General features: G+C 37.8%; 1 protein-coding gene across 1 annotated transcript; it reads left to right on the top strand.

The window, feature by feature from the left end:
• The first annotated feature begins 7,466 nt into the window (after positions 1-7,466).
• On the top strand, positions 7,467-10,465 carry LOC137407674 (uncharacterized). Its single transcript, XM_068094088.1, has 2 exons — positions 7,467-8,054; positions 9,478-10,465. The coding sequence occupies exons 1-2, from the start codon at positions 7,472-7,474 to the stop codon at positions 10,284-10,286; spliced, it is 1,392 nt and encodes a 463-aa protein (XP_067950189.1). The 5' UTR covers positions 7,467-7,471; the 3' UTR covers positions 10,287-10,465.
• Positions 10,466-16,077: the final 5,612 nt, after the last annotated feature.

The following is a 16,077-nucleotide window of genomic DNA, read 5'->3' as shown; positions in this document are numbered from 1 at the left end:
GGTAACAATTACGTACAAATGGGTCGAAAATTCAGGCGGAAGCGGATACGTAACGCTGACCGAGCGACTATTCGCAACTGTCGAGCTATAAACGTTTGTGTATGTATTGTCATAGCAACAACAAAAAAATTATGCAAGCTGTGACAAATCCAAAATAATATTCTTGTTATAAAAGTAAATATTGTATAAAGGGTGTATAGAGACCAGATGTTGCCGAATAAAACCTTTTTGTGGCTTTCAGCACTAACCATTAAAGTCTACTGAAAACAAACAGAAGTTGTTAGTGCCAAGCACACTTTTTATTCTAGCAATAAAATAATTGCATGGCACTAGATAAAAAACATAAAAAAGCTTGTTAACGTCATCTATCTAGAATCATTTTATTGTGCTACACATAGTACAGTAACTAGTGAGTCCCCCATTAATCGTTGTGGCAAAAGTATAAAGACAAAACACACACTCAGAATATCATCAACATAGAATAATTTTTACCTCCATTGCAGCATGATCTGTTCTAATAATCTTTTTGTTAAAGGCCACAGCTTTTCTATCTAAAATTGAAAGCTATCATGCAAAATATGTATAAAACACTGAATCAGCTTGCACTGTAATGCTGAACAGATTTGAGGATTGAGAATTTGGGATTAGAGATTATTTGTAGAAATATTGATTTAAGATGACGATCTTGATGTATCAGTAAAGTAAGTTGATTTTAATTGCACCAGTCACTAAAAAGGCTAGATGAACTGAGAGTTACATTAATCTTCTAAATGCAACTGAGTTAGGATCAGAAACAAAAATGAAAATAGGGAGAGATGAAAGTTAGAAAGAGGTGAGCACAAGTATTACACGAGTTGCAAAAGGCAGCCTTTCGAAGTACGTGTCCAGTGAGTTTCAGAGAGAAATGAAAGGTAGAGAGAGAGGCAAAAGTCTACAGATAATTAACACTTACCATGTTGTAGCTCTGCTACTCCTCAGGTATCTGAGCCATCGCAGCAGAGCCTAGTGGTCAACTAAAAGTTTGCTTATAGCATGGCCAGTCAATCAGCTTCATTTGCTAATACTCTGACGACAATATTCCACTTGAATAGGTAAATAATTTTATCACAAAACAAAAGCAAACAAAGGAACAAATGCTTGCCTAATCAAACAGAGTTTCATGCGGGTCACCGTTGAACCACGGATATCTAATCGGAATTGATTCAATCCGGTCTGTTCTAATTTTAGAGTTGTTTGTTCTCAGTTTGGGCAAAAATTATGTATAGACCTAACATAACCGTACTCACATATCAGACTTGATGGCTTAACATAACCGTACCTACACGTTAGACTTGATGACTTAACATAACTGTACTCACATATCAGACTTGATGACTTGACATAACCGTACTTACATATCAGACTTAATATGACTCGGCGAAAGTAAAAGTTGTTACAGGGCTGTGCTAAAACTATCGTGTTTATTAGTCTAAGAACAGCTAGTAAATTGTCATGTGGCACAATTTCATGAAACGTCCAAAAGGTTTTAAAGTTTCTTCATTAGCACAAAAATGGGTTGAAATGAACATTTTGTCATTATTTAATAAAATTAAGTAAAACATGTATAATTATCTGACTCGATAGAGAGACAAATTTGTTTGCATTTTATTCACCTCGATTATTATAAAAATAAACGAACATTTACAAGAAAGGAACTGCCTGAATTGTTATAACTCTGATTAGCATTTACTACTGTTAGTATCTCATAGTAGTCGAAGAGGGGAAAAGGGGAGGGGGGAGGGGGAGGGGGGAAGGGGAGGCATCAACCTAAACGTCCGTGCTAGCAGAGATAGCTTTATGTTCTAGCAAAGCAAATATCTTTTGGGATCGAGTAAAATTTCTAATATATGGCTTTTGCTGTATGGCATTAAAATTTTTGGCAGCTTTAGGGAAGGTTGTTTTCAGCTATATGCCTTAGTAATGTAATTCAGCAACAAGCAAAAATCATGAAGGCGATGTAGCAATATGATTCTGTTGCACTCAAAGAATGAACAAAAAATGGATTTTGACTTTGGGACATTACAAACGGTATAAAATGATATGACACAACTCAGTAGGTACAACCAGACAACGTATAATACAATATAGTTTGGTATAATAAAATATTAAATGCTATGAAATGATATGATAGATACGGTATAGTATGGCATAATACTTTATGATATTATTTGCTGTAAGGGGCTCAACTACTCTATGATACAACACAATATGAATGATCTTTGTTGCCAATGCTCAATTCAACAGCTAAGAATCTTGAGGTTCAGGAGCATACGCGCATCCCTTACTTCTAGACTTTCAGTAGAATAATATAATATGAACTTGCTAGAATGCTTTATACCTTCCGCAGAGCCTAAAGAATTTTTAAATTCCATAGCACATAAGTAAATGTTAACCTATTTTAATAAAGTATATAAAATATGTTAATATCGATTACACTCTAGTCAGATGTAAAACATCTGTGCGTACCACCATTAAAAGTTCAGGAGCTGAGACTTTAACTTTTACACAAAATACGTATGAATTGGCTAAAACTTACGAGAGCGTCTACAAAAACAATTATATAGATTTCAGTAAAGCCCATGTGTCAACAATAGATTTGCTAATGGATATAAGATGTAAGGAAAAAAAATTTAGAAAAGACCAAAACAAAGGACTTTTAAAATTTTCTAATTTGGTGTTTATACTCAGCTTCCTTCCTGAAGTAGGGGAGCCCACCAATTACAACCTATATGCTCGGTTAAATCCAATGCTCTAGGTCTAAAGTATGCATACATCTATGCTTATTCACTACCTGTAAAGGTAGATAAAACTTGGTCAGTTCATGAAAGTCTGTAGCAACTATCAGCAAGGATCAGTCTCAACGATCCTCTCAGTATCAGTAGGAGATTTTTATTTTGAACATTTGTAAGATATATTCGCGGCAGCGTTTACTTACTGTGAGTTTACTGATAACGAGCTTTTGGACATGCAAGGCATAACTCCTCACATATGTACATGCGTCTGTGTGTGATAAAATAAACACAATGAAGAGATAGAGGGCTGTCTGTCAGTAATTTTAAGGTACCAGTTCTTGCAGCCAGCGTTACTATTGTAACTCCTGTAAGCACTAAACCATTTGTGAACAAGCATTACGACACATAAAAATGTGTGTGTGGGGTGTGTAGTACTGCTACTGACAGCAAGGAGTGGTTAGTACTGCTACTGATAGCAAGGGGTCTCTAGTAACGCTACAGACACCAAGGGGTGTCTAGTAATACTACAAACAGCAAGAGGTGTCTAGTACTGCTACTGACAGCAGGAGGTGTCTAGTACTGTTGCTGACACCAGGGGGTGTCTAGTACTGCTACTGACAGCGGGAGGTGTCTAGTACTGCTACTTACAGCAGGAGATGTCTAGTACTGCTACTGACAGCAGGAGGTGTCTAGTACTGCTACTTACAGCAGGAGGTGCCTAGTACTGCTACTGGCAGCAGGAGGTGTCTAGTACTGTTGCTGACAGCAGGGGGTGTCTAGTACTGCTACTGATAGCAGGAGGTGTCTAGTACTGCTACAGATAGCAGGGGGTCTCTAGTAATGCTACAGACACCAGGGGGTGTCTAGTACTGCTACTGACAGCAAGGGGTGGTTAGTACTGCTACTGATAGCAAGGGGTCTCTAGTAATGCTACAGACACCAGGGGGTGTCTAGTAATACTACAGACAGCAGGAGGTGTCTAGTACTGCTACTGACAGCAGGAGGTGTCTAGTACTGCTGCTGACACCAGGGGGTGTCTAGTACTGCTACTGACAGCAGGAGGTGTCTAGTATTGCTACTGGCAGCAGGAGGTGTCTAGTAATGCTACTGATAGCAGGAGGTGTCTAGTACTGCTACAGACACCAGGTGGTGTCTAGTAATGTTACAGACAGCAGCGGGTGTTTAGTACTGCTACTGACAGCAGGAGGTGTCTAGTACTGCTACTGGCAGCAGGAGGTGTCTAGTAATGCTACTGATAGCAGGAGGTGTCTAGTACTGCTACAGACACCAGGGGGTGTCTAGTAATACTACAGACAGCAGCGGTGTCTAGTACTGCTACAGACAGCAGGAGGTGTCTAGTACTGCTACTGATAGCAGGGGGTGTCTAGTACTGCTACTGATAGCAGGGGGTGTCTAGTAATGCTACAGACACCAGGGGGTGTCTAGTAATACTACAGACAGCAGCGGATGTTTAGTACTGCTACAGACAGCAGGAGGTGTTTAGTACTGCTACAGACAGCAGGTGTTTAGTACTGCTACAGACCGTAGGGGGTGTCTAGTAAGCTTACTGAAGCTTTCTTAAAACGCAAAATAAAATGTTTAGCTGTTAACAATTTGAATGTTTTGGTAAAAATATAAAAAGTTTAGCAACTTTTCAATTTTTTACACGCATGTAACTAGCTTCACCAACTACTAGCTTCACCAACTACTAGCTTCACCAACTACTAGCTTCACCAACTACTAGCTTCACCAACTACTAGCTTCACCAACTACTAGCTTCACCAACTACTAGCTTCACCAACTACTAGCTTCACCAACTACTAGCTTCACCAACTGCCCACTACTAAGAATGTTTTCATATTTTTACATATTTTTCATATTTGCCATCTTTTTTCCCAAACATAACTATTTGCTTTTCCAATAACTGAAAACCTACCCTAGTTTATAGTAGCACTCTGAACTCAAAAACAGTTTAATTCAAGATCTCGCTTGAAACTAGGTTTGATTTAAATATACAAGTTGCAGCCTGCAAGCTGGAGAAACATACAAAATCACTAGGGTTCTGTTTAACATTCTTTGTTTCGTCAAATCAACTCACAAAGTCAACAACAGAAAAATTAGTTAATGCTGAAATATTTTACAGCACTATAAATAGTTTTCAGGTGAAAAGGAGGAGGATATGATGTTCGTTCATACTATATTAAGGACCTCATTCTATTGATGACTGCTTATATGCAGCTGTAAAGCATAGGCATGCAATATACTGACTATAATATATCTGGTCAGAGTTGACGCAGAAGACAGCATTGAAGAAGCGTATTGATAATCGATATAAAATTATTTGTTACTATCTGAGTTTGTTATAATAATTAGTGCCCTTTTCATCTGACTAGCATACCATGTTTGACAGACTCTAAGTTGACATTTTGATTTGAAAGAAATAAATCTGGTATCTACCTAATCTAATATATTTTATGGTACAAAGGTAAAAGTCATTCTAAGATTTTACCAGACTCCTGCGCGTGTCCTAAAATACACCAACTAGAGGCCCGGGCCTCTGTAGCTGACCTTGGTTATCGATGCCTTACAAGAAGGAACAAACTAAAACCACGCATTCTAACTTTTCTAGATACCTAGCATCTATTAATTCCAGTACGCATAGCTGACACTCAAACATGACTATACCGTTCTTACTCAGCTGGAGCTGACAACTCCAAACCGTGTGAACCAGACTAGTACATGTACTACAGTTTATTAGTGTTGTAATGACTAGCGCTATCACATGTTTCCCTGTTGCTAAGAAAGCTTTCACACTGAGCCATGATTAGGGCCTTGCTACAACACAACAATTGTTCTATCATGCAGCAAATGATGGGGCAGCTGCACAGGTCAAGTAGCAACAAACAACCTCCTATGAATAACATTCAGACTCTCAGCTGATTGGTCAAAGTTTCTTTTAAAGTTTAAAGATTATTTCAACATATTGCTTTTAATATTGCCCAATATTTTTTCATTTAAAGGCCTAAAGTTTCTTAGAAACAGGTATATTGCGACAGGTAAAAATAATACACCTTTCTGATTGAATCTCAGCGAGTTAGCTAAGACTAGTATTGTATAGCCAGCATTCCTAAGAAGAAAACGGTTCTGAAATGGTGCTAGAGCTATCATATCCTCCTGCATCAGCTTAGTCTCATTGCATTTAAAAATACCAAATAATTGATCACAAGCTATCTATTTTAATATTGAATTATGTTGAGTATAAGATTAGTAAGGAATGTCTGTCAGAGCATGGGAAAGCCCTGCGAGCATCAAATATATATAGTAGTTAAAAGGACATCAGGAGTTACACTAAAAATACTAGAATAGGTAAAAATAGATTTGGGTGACAGTTCGATTTTTAGTTGTATAATCGCCCAGGAGTCTTTTTATCGCCTGATGATCGCACAAGCAAGAAACAAATTGCAGAGCGCATCCATTTTAGCAAAACATGTTTTACTCTATAGCTGACTCTATATGTAATACATTAGCGCTCTCCGTAGCATAACTGTGGAAACAACACATAAAATTATATTTGTATATGATCATAGATGCAGACTGTGTAAAGATGCACCAGAGACCATCCAACATGTCATCAGTGGATGCAAGCAGCTAGCAGGAAATGCATACACTGAGCTGCATAATCATGTCACAGGTGTGGTGTAGAGAAGTCTATACAATGAGTATGACCTCAATAAACCACAACACTGGTGGAAAGCTCTTAATAAGGTCGATGAGAATAATTGTACTAAGCTCCTCTGAGACTTCTCCATCCGGACAGACAAGCACATCTTGGTAAACCAGCCAGATATAGTAGTGGTGGACAAGGAGAGCAAGAAGGCTATTATAATTAATATAGTAGTACCCAGTGACTACAACATAGCCAGCAAAGAAAAGGCAAAAGTGGAAACATATCTCCCACTTCGAGAGAACATAGAAAAATGCTAGCATTTAAGAACGACTGCAATTCCAGTATTCATTGGGCGCATTAACACCCGCACATCAAGTGTAGCCCAAATACCGACAACAATCAACACAAGAGGGTCGCAGAAACGCACGCTTTTGGAAACGATTAGGATCTTGAGGTGAGTTCTCAAACTTGCAGACCTCTAGCAGGAGACCATCGCTTGAGTAATCAATACCACTCAGTTGGGTTAACGAGAGGGTGGGGAGAGGAAACAGTATATACAGCAAAACACCTCTAGCATTGTCTACCCATGTTTTATTTTTATGTTGGCTCAGCAGAGTGTTTGCTCCCTAATTCAATTAGTACGTTTGTGAGAGCTGAAGACAGCACAATAATTATTGTTTTTTTCTCAATGTGCTTTCACATAATTGTTCATTAAAGGATCCATTTCAATGGCAACTAGCTATATATGCTAATACATAGTTCATTTTGGAGCAACCAGCATGTCTCACTGATAGCTATCAAGTCTGCATAGTGATTAAAGAAGTTTTCCTTTGTTTATTCTCTAAGACTCTAAGTTCAATGACGAAGAATAGCGGGTTGCCTTTTAACCGCTAATATGATTATCATTAGGTCATTCGTTGCTAAGCAATTCAGTGACAAAATGTTGCTATGGGAATTCATCAACACATTATTGGTGCATCATTACACAACTACGCTATAGAATCATTCCACGATTGATTTGGAAGCAGGGAAGATGCGCCCACGTCAGCGCAGAGAGACTTTCATTGCCGTGGTTGCTGCTATTATTTTATCTACCTTGGGCTTGGTAAAAATCGCCTCTAACTTTGAGTTGGAAAGTTTGGAAAAATATGCAAAGAAAAAAATGGTGGAGCAAAGTGCAGAGACTTACAGAATATACAAAGACAACTTTCCAACTTTAGAAAAAAAGGTGAGGCGTAATGGCATCTACCAGAGAAAACAGATGCTAGAGGGAGTTATGCTCGACAGAAGTGGAGTTGTAAGCAACGTCACATCAGAAATAATTTCAGAACTCGTCTTCTCTTTCTCTCCAACCGCTGAAAAGCACTTTGCAAAAAAACTTGTAGATCCAAACCACGAGCAAAGGGTCTATGGAAACAGCCCTGCCATGATCTGGGACGGCGAGAAGTTCATCGTAGTCATGAGAATGTGGTTAGACAAAGAACACACCGAAGGCAGAACCAAAAACATTTTCTCTGACAACTACCTCTACGCTCGCTCATATAACGATAAGATGGAAGCCTTGGACATCAGCGGAAGAGTTCTTGGCATACCGACTCGTGTTATACAATCAGTTGGTGAGTGACAGACACCATCATATATGCCTAGTAGTTGTCTACTCTTCTTATAGATGAATGAGCAAAATTACAGCCTTGCATGACATGAATGCGAAGGATGAGAATACATATGGTTATGTACAGGATGGAAAGGGTGCTAGAGAATAGCTAGATGTCTCTTCTATAGTTTATGTTTGCTTATATAGCATAAAAGATTCTTAGAGAGGATCTCAAGATAATCTTATTTTTATCCCTTTTCCTAGTCTATAGGAATCTCTTGAAAAATACTTTTTGCTGACTCGACTGATCAATTACTTGCTATTCAGCAAATGGTACAGAACTATCATCTTAGCATCACTCTAGTGTGAAACATTAAAATATACTAACTACAGTTAGGACTAATTCTCTGCTTGTCACGGATGTGTATTTGAGGCAGGCTATTGCTTGAAGCATCTGTGGTCACAGAACTGGCATTTTAGTATTTTATTAATGCTAATGCAAGTTCAATACCCAGTTGGGGTGATGGTAAGATAGGTGTCTACAATGGTCAAATGATGTCCATATACAGTATTACTTGCTGTTACTTTTGCTTTCTTTCCTTTTGTTTTTAGTTATGTACTGAATTTAGACGCAGTTATGAATATGGCACTTGTTCATCTTATTAGACGTTGTCGCCCTCCAAATGTATGGAGCGATTTTGAATTCAAACTAAAGTACAATATTAAAGCACTATGATTGAGGGATGCAGGTTAAATTACTAACTCTTGTCTTTTGTTCTAATTACCTTCATAAGTGACCTGCCCATTTTCTTTGGCGTTTTCATTTGACATTAACCACTGTTGATGAACCTGTCACTGGGTAAAATTAATGAGGAGTAATAACGCTATGCCACGCCGACTTCTAGAACTTTCCATCGATAATTCTCTTTCATAGCCTGATAGTCACTCGGGCTCTTCATATAAACCTTTGGAACAACCTTTACCATGAGTTAGGAAGAAGAACCAGTAAAACCCACTTTGAAACTATAATATAGCCATAGTCTCCATTTTGTCATGAACTAATGTCAACATCCTGCGTATAAAATTGTTGCGAGTCTTTTTACCAAAACCAAAGAACTGCTAGTAGTACAGCACTACTAAACCAGTTCAGCACTACTAAAGCAATACAGCACTACTAAAGCAATACAGCACTACTAAAGCAATACAGCACTACTAAAGCAATACCGCACTACTGAAGCAGTACAGCACTAATAAAGCAGTACAGCCCTACTAAACCAGTACAGCACTACTGAAGCAGTACAGCACTACTGAAGCATTACAGCACTACTAAAGCAATACAGCACTACTGAAGCAGTACAGCACTACTAAAACCATCAAGTGTAACCAACGTAACACTACTAGAGCCATTAGCTAGAAAATGTATTCCTTGTCATTTATGTTTGTAGGAGATGGGCCCATAGAGCCAAGAGCCTTTCCTTTCTATGAACAGATATATTTATCCTTCAATGCTGCTCTCTATGTTGGAAAGAAAGAGGTTGACACCACCATGTTCTGGGACTGGCGAGGTGATAGATTCGTCATGCCCAAAGTGACCGACGGTCAACCTCAATTCAAGACTCGAATGAGCATGCCCCGCGACAAACACTGGTCGCCATATGAGTTTGACAACAAACTCTACATGGTCTATAGCTTTGATCCTCTAAGAATAATTAGTTGTGACAAAGGGGCGGTGTGTCATTTTACGCAAAATGCTGCTGACTCAGACTACCGGTTTAATGATTTGCAGGATTCTGTAAGAGGAGGCACCCCTACTCTTTGGTATAGAGAAAATTTCTACATTACCATAACTCACAGTACACACTTCCGACCAGGTTATAAACGATACTATACATTTAATCTGCTTGTGCTCAAGGTCGACAAAAAATCGCCACACAAAGTCATCTATTTCAGCGAGCCCATCAACCTTCATGAAGAGCTGATGACGAAAACGCCCATTATAAGAACCAAATGGATAGTAGACCCATTTTTCTTCCCTGTTAGCCTTTTGAAGGAGGATGAGGACAATATTATCATTGGAGGGCACATCAACGATCACAGCGCATATCTATTCAGGGTGAAAGGAATCAAGAAGCTGATGGAGGAAGTAATCCACAAAAGCGAACTCTTGGATGATGAGGGCCCAGCAAATAAAGTCCTACACAGACTCTCTCAACAATTCGCCACTGCACAATCAGGATATGTATTCCGAACATAATTGTCTAATGTATACGTTACTAAAAGTAGCACAGAATATTTATCTTGCATGCATTTATATTTAATATTGTACTATATTGATTTTGGTAACTTTATACGGAATAATCAGACTTCTACTGAAGCGAGTGCACTAGATTCTGGGAATGGAAAGTATGAAAAATAAAAGCAATTAATCCAGCATTGATGGCATTCTTCATGTATGATGGACAGGTGGCACGAGTGTACGTGCGTGCGCTATAAATGAATGTGCTGTGCTATAAATATATGGTGACACATTTGGTAATGACTCCAAAGCTGGCAATGCGAGGAGCGCTACCTATTGGTTTCAAACACTCCTGTCAGGCACAGACCTCCAGCTGTCACAGGCCATTTCCTCTCTAGCAATGAAATGCTCTGTCGGTGTAACGATTACGCGATGTCAAGTATCAAGTCTTGAACTCCCAGTTGAAAGGCTACAGTATAATATAATAGATAGTATCCATTTGGAATTATGACACCTTGGATAAATTATTTAGAGAATGGCATCTGATAAATTCTGTTTAAAACCACCAATTTGGAAGTGATGAATCAGCATGCTATAATGTGTTCATGATTTCATCTGGACACATCTACTAAATGAGAGATAGTTCAATTGGAATCATTGTGGTTACTGTGTTACCTCAATTTATAAATATGATGCACAAATATTACATTTAACAAAAATAAAACTAATATACTATATACTATAACAAATAATTCTGATAGTATATTGTATTATTTGTATAGTAGTTTCGTATAATATGAATTCGCTCGGTGAACCAGATGCAACATTATAACAGCAAAACAGAAATCTTTTTCTGCTCTCTCCCACTCTCTCCTGGTTTCTTAATGCATGTTTATGCGAATTTGTAAAGTGTTGGTTGTCGAATAACTAGATATTAAAGTGAAGATGAGCTACAAGAGAAACAGGATATGCAGGGAAAGAGATCTGAAATCTTATCAGACCACCAAAACCCGCAGAGCATCATGGAAAACCGCGGTAATATCCAAACATTAGTCACAAAACTGCTCTGATCATATTGCCTGACTGCAAGAAATTAGCTTTCTCAACCTGTTACAGTTCTAGTTCAATAGGGGTACAGTAACACAGCTTGTAACACAGTTTTCAAGGTTGTGAGATTGCAATCGCTCGAATAGTCCAAACACACCTTTGCTGAAAGAGCAAACACACAAAAGAGAGATAAATACAATGAAGGGCGATCAGGCTGCCTAAGCAATCATGCGGAGACTAGGTCTGTGCCACTAGCAGAACTACCAATCCGTTTGTGATACCGTTTGTGTTCATAAACTGCTATTTGATTTGTGACAGCAGTTGGGCTGGGGAATTACAGTTGACCTAACAATGCAAATTTTGACAATGTATGATTGAAGAGTAAGAATGTATGATTGGGTAAAAAAAGAAGAGATATACAGATATAGAAAGAACACTACTTAGTTGGTATCAGAGGCTCAGGGAAAACTAATATCTATTCCGCAATGCTGAACCTTTGCTTACCGATAGTAGTTTTAGGATTTATCTCCCCTTAAACAAAGTATGTACTGAGTTTCAAGGTTTTGGCCAGTTCCATCATTAATAAAACTAAGTATATCCAGCTCTAGGAAAACCAATTTTATGCAGTTCCCAGCCGCGTTAGCAGCTAAAATAAAGGACAGGCAGCGCTACTCAACTCAAAAACATTGCATGCAAGTAGGTATCTATATTGTATCAATTTCAACCCTGGCCAAGAAGAGCTAATGTTTAAATTAAAACAATAATATTGGATATAAAACTTATGGGGCTGTTAAGTTCTACCTAGCATAAACTGATGATCAATGCTCCATTCCTTTATTTGGTGTCAGAAATATTTTATTGACTCACCAAACCTCTTTACTCATAATTTGTATATTTTGTATCTCCAGGCTTTTGTTCCAATTAGAACCAGTTCTTCTTCCTATTTTTCACTCATGGTAAACGGACTTCCCAGACGTAGCAAGAGCCTTCCTCTGTAGTTAACTCTGTGTGTTAATTCCTACATGATGAACACTACTTCTGACATCTTCAGCTCATAGAGAACTATCTTGCGTCATTTGTACATTTAGATATTCAGCTGGTCTTTTGTATGCGTTACTCCATTTCAGACTTCTTTACCTTAGACCTCCACGTTATCCAAACCTGATATCCTTTTCTTTTCAAACTCTCTGAGTTGTTCCATAATCTTCTTCGAGCCCAGCGCATACTGTATGGAGAGTTTATTTTTTACAGACACACTACTTCCTCGCTCTTTGATGATGAAGGAAGGAAACTAAATAGCCCAAGAAGCTGTCTCCATTGTTTCAGCTGTACGTCAGTTGGTCTATTTTACATCTGCCATCACCAGATAGTTTATCATATTCCAATTGCAGACTTTTAAAGTTTTCTGTAAATGTTTTGAGTCTTACTTATAATCTGACTATATTTGTGATGTGTGCCTCTATTTAAATTTGTTCTTAAATACCAATTATAGCCATTTGGTTTTGTTATCGCAACCTTTATTATCAGCTTGGTGACAGACTCAGCTAAAGGAGAATCAACTAAAAATAGGCTATCCTGGTTTTTCCTGTCAGCTGTTCACCCTGCACATAAAGGTAAAATTGTAAAAGAGCTCAACTCTATCTTTGAACTGTACTCGGTCTTCGTATCCTTTCAGAGGTAATTCTTATTAATCAGGTTAAATGCAGTAGTTGAGATTGACACTCCTAGTAGCAAACTGTCATACAGTTTTTGCATCTACGACATTCTTGTAAAAAATGAAGCATGCACTTTTTAAGCAGTTCAAAGTACGTCATACAATTATTGCACTTTTATGTTTCACCACACGTCTCATACTTACTGCTTTTAATGATAAATCTCAAACACAAAAATTTAAATCTTCGGTAAAAAAATCAAGGTAGCATAAATTTGAAAGTTCGTTAAAATCAGTTCAGTTTTGCACTATGTGCATTGTAGCTAACTATGAACAGATATGCAAGTGTTACTAGACTACAAATAGATAGTACTTACTCATGTCATCTATATTGTTAACAAATAATTGCGTACAAAAACAAATGCACAACACTCACATTACAAACATCAATTTTACAAAACGTATAACCATGGTAGATCCACATTCGGATTGTTTGGCCAATGAAAACCAGCCAACCAACATTGCTCCCATTGACACATCTGGTGGCACAACACAGCATTTCTTTTTGTAATGGTACTTAATCACATTGCATCATTCAGTACAATTATGAAATTTGTTTTTATATCTGTTGTGACATATACTGTCAGCTTTTCTCTATTTTTCTTTATTCTTTTCTTTCTGCCCTAGCTTTTGCCTCTCACTCCAATATTTCTCTTATTGTAGAATATAATTTGCTAATTGTCATACAAAACTGTTATAGTCATACAGGTTGCAAGTTCACACTATGAAAGTACAGTGGTTACAGCACACTATTTACAAAACTTTAAAACAAAAAGTTGGTAATTTAACTCTAGTGGTTGTGTATCCAAGTATTTCTACTCCCACTCACTACCAATATTAGTTGAGCAAGGCACTGGAGTGGTAATATTGGTAAGCGCATCCAAAGGCTTGTCTAGGTCGAAATCAGGCATTAGCATTATAATTATATTCAGTAGAATGAGATTCTGGGTTACCCACAAGTGTCATAAGTAGTTTAGATAAAGAAAAGGTAAGAGCGGAGGCAGGATGAAACAATGTATGAAAGATTAGGAAGGTTTGTGAAGATCAGCTGTACTTGTGGATTATCCAAGAAGTTGTACCTCTGAGTGTAAGCAAGCAAAAGGCCTTGTCAATCATCCAGTTATATCAGCCTGCATTACACAAGATTAAATATATCAGATCATCGATAAGCCCTTTTTTATAATCAGGTTGACTACGACTCAGATCAAATCCTCCAATGGTCAAAGTGGAGAACAAAGACTCAAACGGTGCATCCTCTGACACTAGAGATCCAACAGCTGCCTTTGGTAGAGTAGCATCTGCACTTGGCAGCTACATCAATCCAACCGAGTCATTCCAAGGCTAATTCCCATCACAACTGCAGATGGTGCACTCCATTGTATAAAAGTTAAACGTTGACTTGGAGCGATGCCTGAGTGAAACTCCTGCCTTTTGAAGATACTTGGGTACAATATAGAGCAAATGATTTCCAGGGCATGAATAGCAGTTGCATCCTGCAGCTGAAGAGATGTAGTCCTACATAGAATGGTAAACAGTTAGTAGCCAAAAACTGCAGCATAATCTAATGACAGAGAAAAGGAAGACGGTGTCATCAAAGCAGCGCTGTATTTCTGTTTTAAATGGTAGGCAAGCTATCTGCTACTATGTGGTTTGTGAAGCAAGGCACCTCTATTAGCAAGGATGACCCATAAACCATGCACTAGTCTATGCAATGACCATTATGTAACAGGCCTTGGGCTACTGCAGTTGATGAAGCTGTTAATGGTAATCCATGCCTTAGCATAAGATCTACATTGTACATTACAGTTATGAAGATGGGAGGGGCTATGGATAACATGCGTTTGCATTTAATCGCAGCCCTTGTTACAACTTTATAATTTTGTGTTCAGGGTGTTGTGGGAAGTAGCCTTTAGAGGAACCATGTTTAGTTTTTTTGTAGACTGAATGTGGGTGTAAAACACATGGCCATACAACCTACAACTACATGTAAGCTACTGTATAAATGTACATGTAACAGTGTACACATGACTATACATATGTAGCAATAGACATGTTGCGACACAAATGTTGCAACAAATACATGCTATAATTATGTAGCTATAACTATATTGTTATAAATAAAAAATATATATATTTGATAGTGTAGCTGTATACATGTAGCTATATATACAAAACTATATACCCATAACTATAAACATGAAAGTGTATACTAAATATTATATACAGAAGTATAAACAGATGAAGCATGCTGATCAAACTGTGTACTTATCTTTAACTTGCTGTTTGGTACATGATCTACATAAAGGCATCTACTGAATTCATTGCACTGGCAACATCTGCTTGGCGTAAGGCTAATATGATAATCTCTTTGCTACTGTGTTAGCTATATAACCATGCTTCATACAGAGTTTCTCAAAAAATCAAACTCAAACGTGCCTTAGCTTGACTTGATTAGTTGATACGAGCTACGAGTTTGATACGAGTTACTATTTTATCTAAAAATGCAGATAAAGTAACAATAAACATGCTCGTGCTAAATGACTGTACTCCAACATAAATTCCAGTGCCTCTAAACTTTCAGTAACTCTAAACTAACCTCCAAACAGCCAGTTAGTTCATTCTCAGTTCATCATCGTCAAGTGAATATGAGAAACTTATATTCAATAACTCACAGATACTATGTATATTGCTAAAATGATTTCAAATCATTTTTTTATATGAAACAAGTATTGTGGCTGTTTTTGTTTTCCTATGATTATCACCACAAGTACAAAAATGTTGCGCCCATATACATGCAGATCGAGATCATTTCTGTTTGTGTAGAGTCTGCTAGAGAAGCAGAGATGGTCCTATAATTTATCTGACAATCTTTGATACATTTAGAATTGATTAGAGTATAAGATGACATCTGGAAGGGTGTAGAGGACATTAAAAGACGACAAACTAATGCAGATGTCACCACACCAATAACATCCTAGCTTTATCCTTCGGCTCCTCATGTTGAATGTTGGCTTCCAATTGTTCGTATTCAAATACATTCTATTCAGTGCT

This window comes from Watersipora subatra, chromosome 1 (assembly GCF_963576615.1).
Source record: "Watersipora subatra chromosome 1, tzWatSuba1.1, whole genome shotgun sequence".
Lineage (NCBI taxonomy): Eukaryota > Metazoa > Bryozoa > Gymnolaemata > Cheilostomatida > Watersiporidae > Watersipora > Watersipora subatra.
The sequence above is the reverse complement of the archived record's forward strand: the minus strand, read 5'-3'. Positions and strand labels throughout refer to the sequence as shown.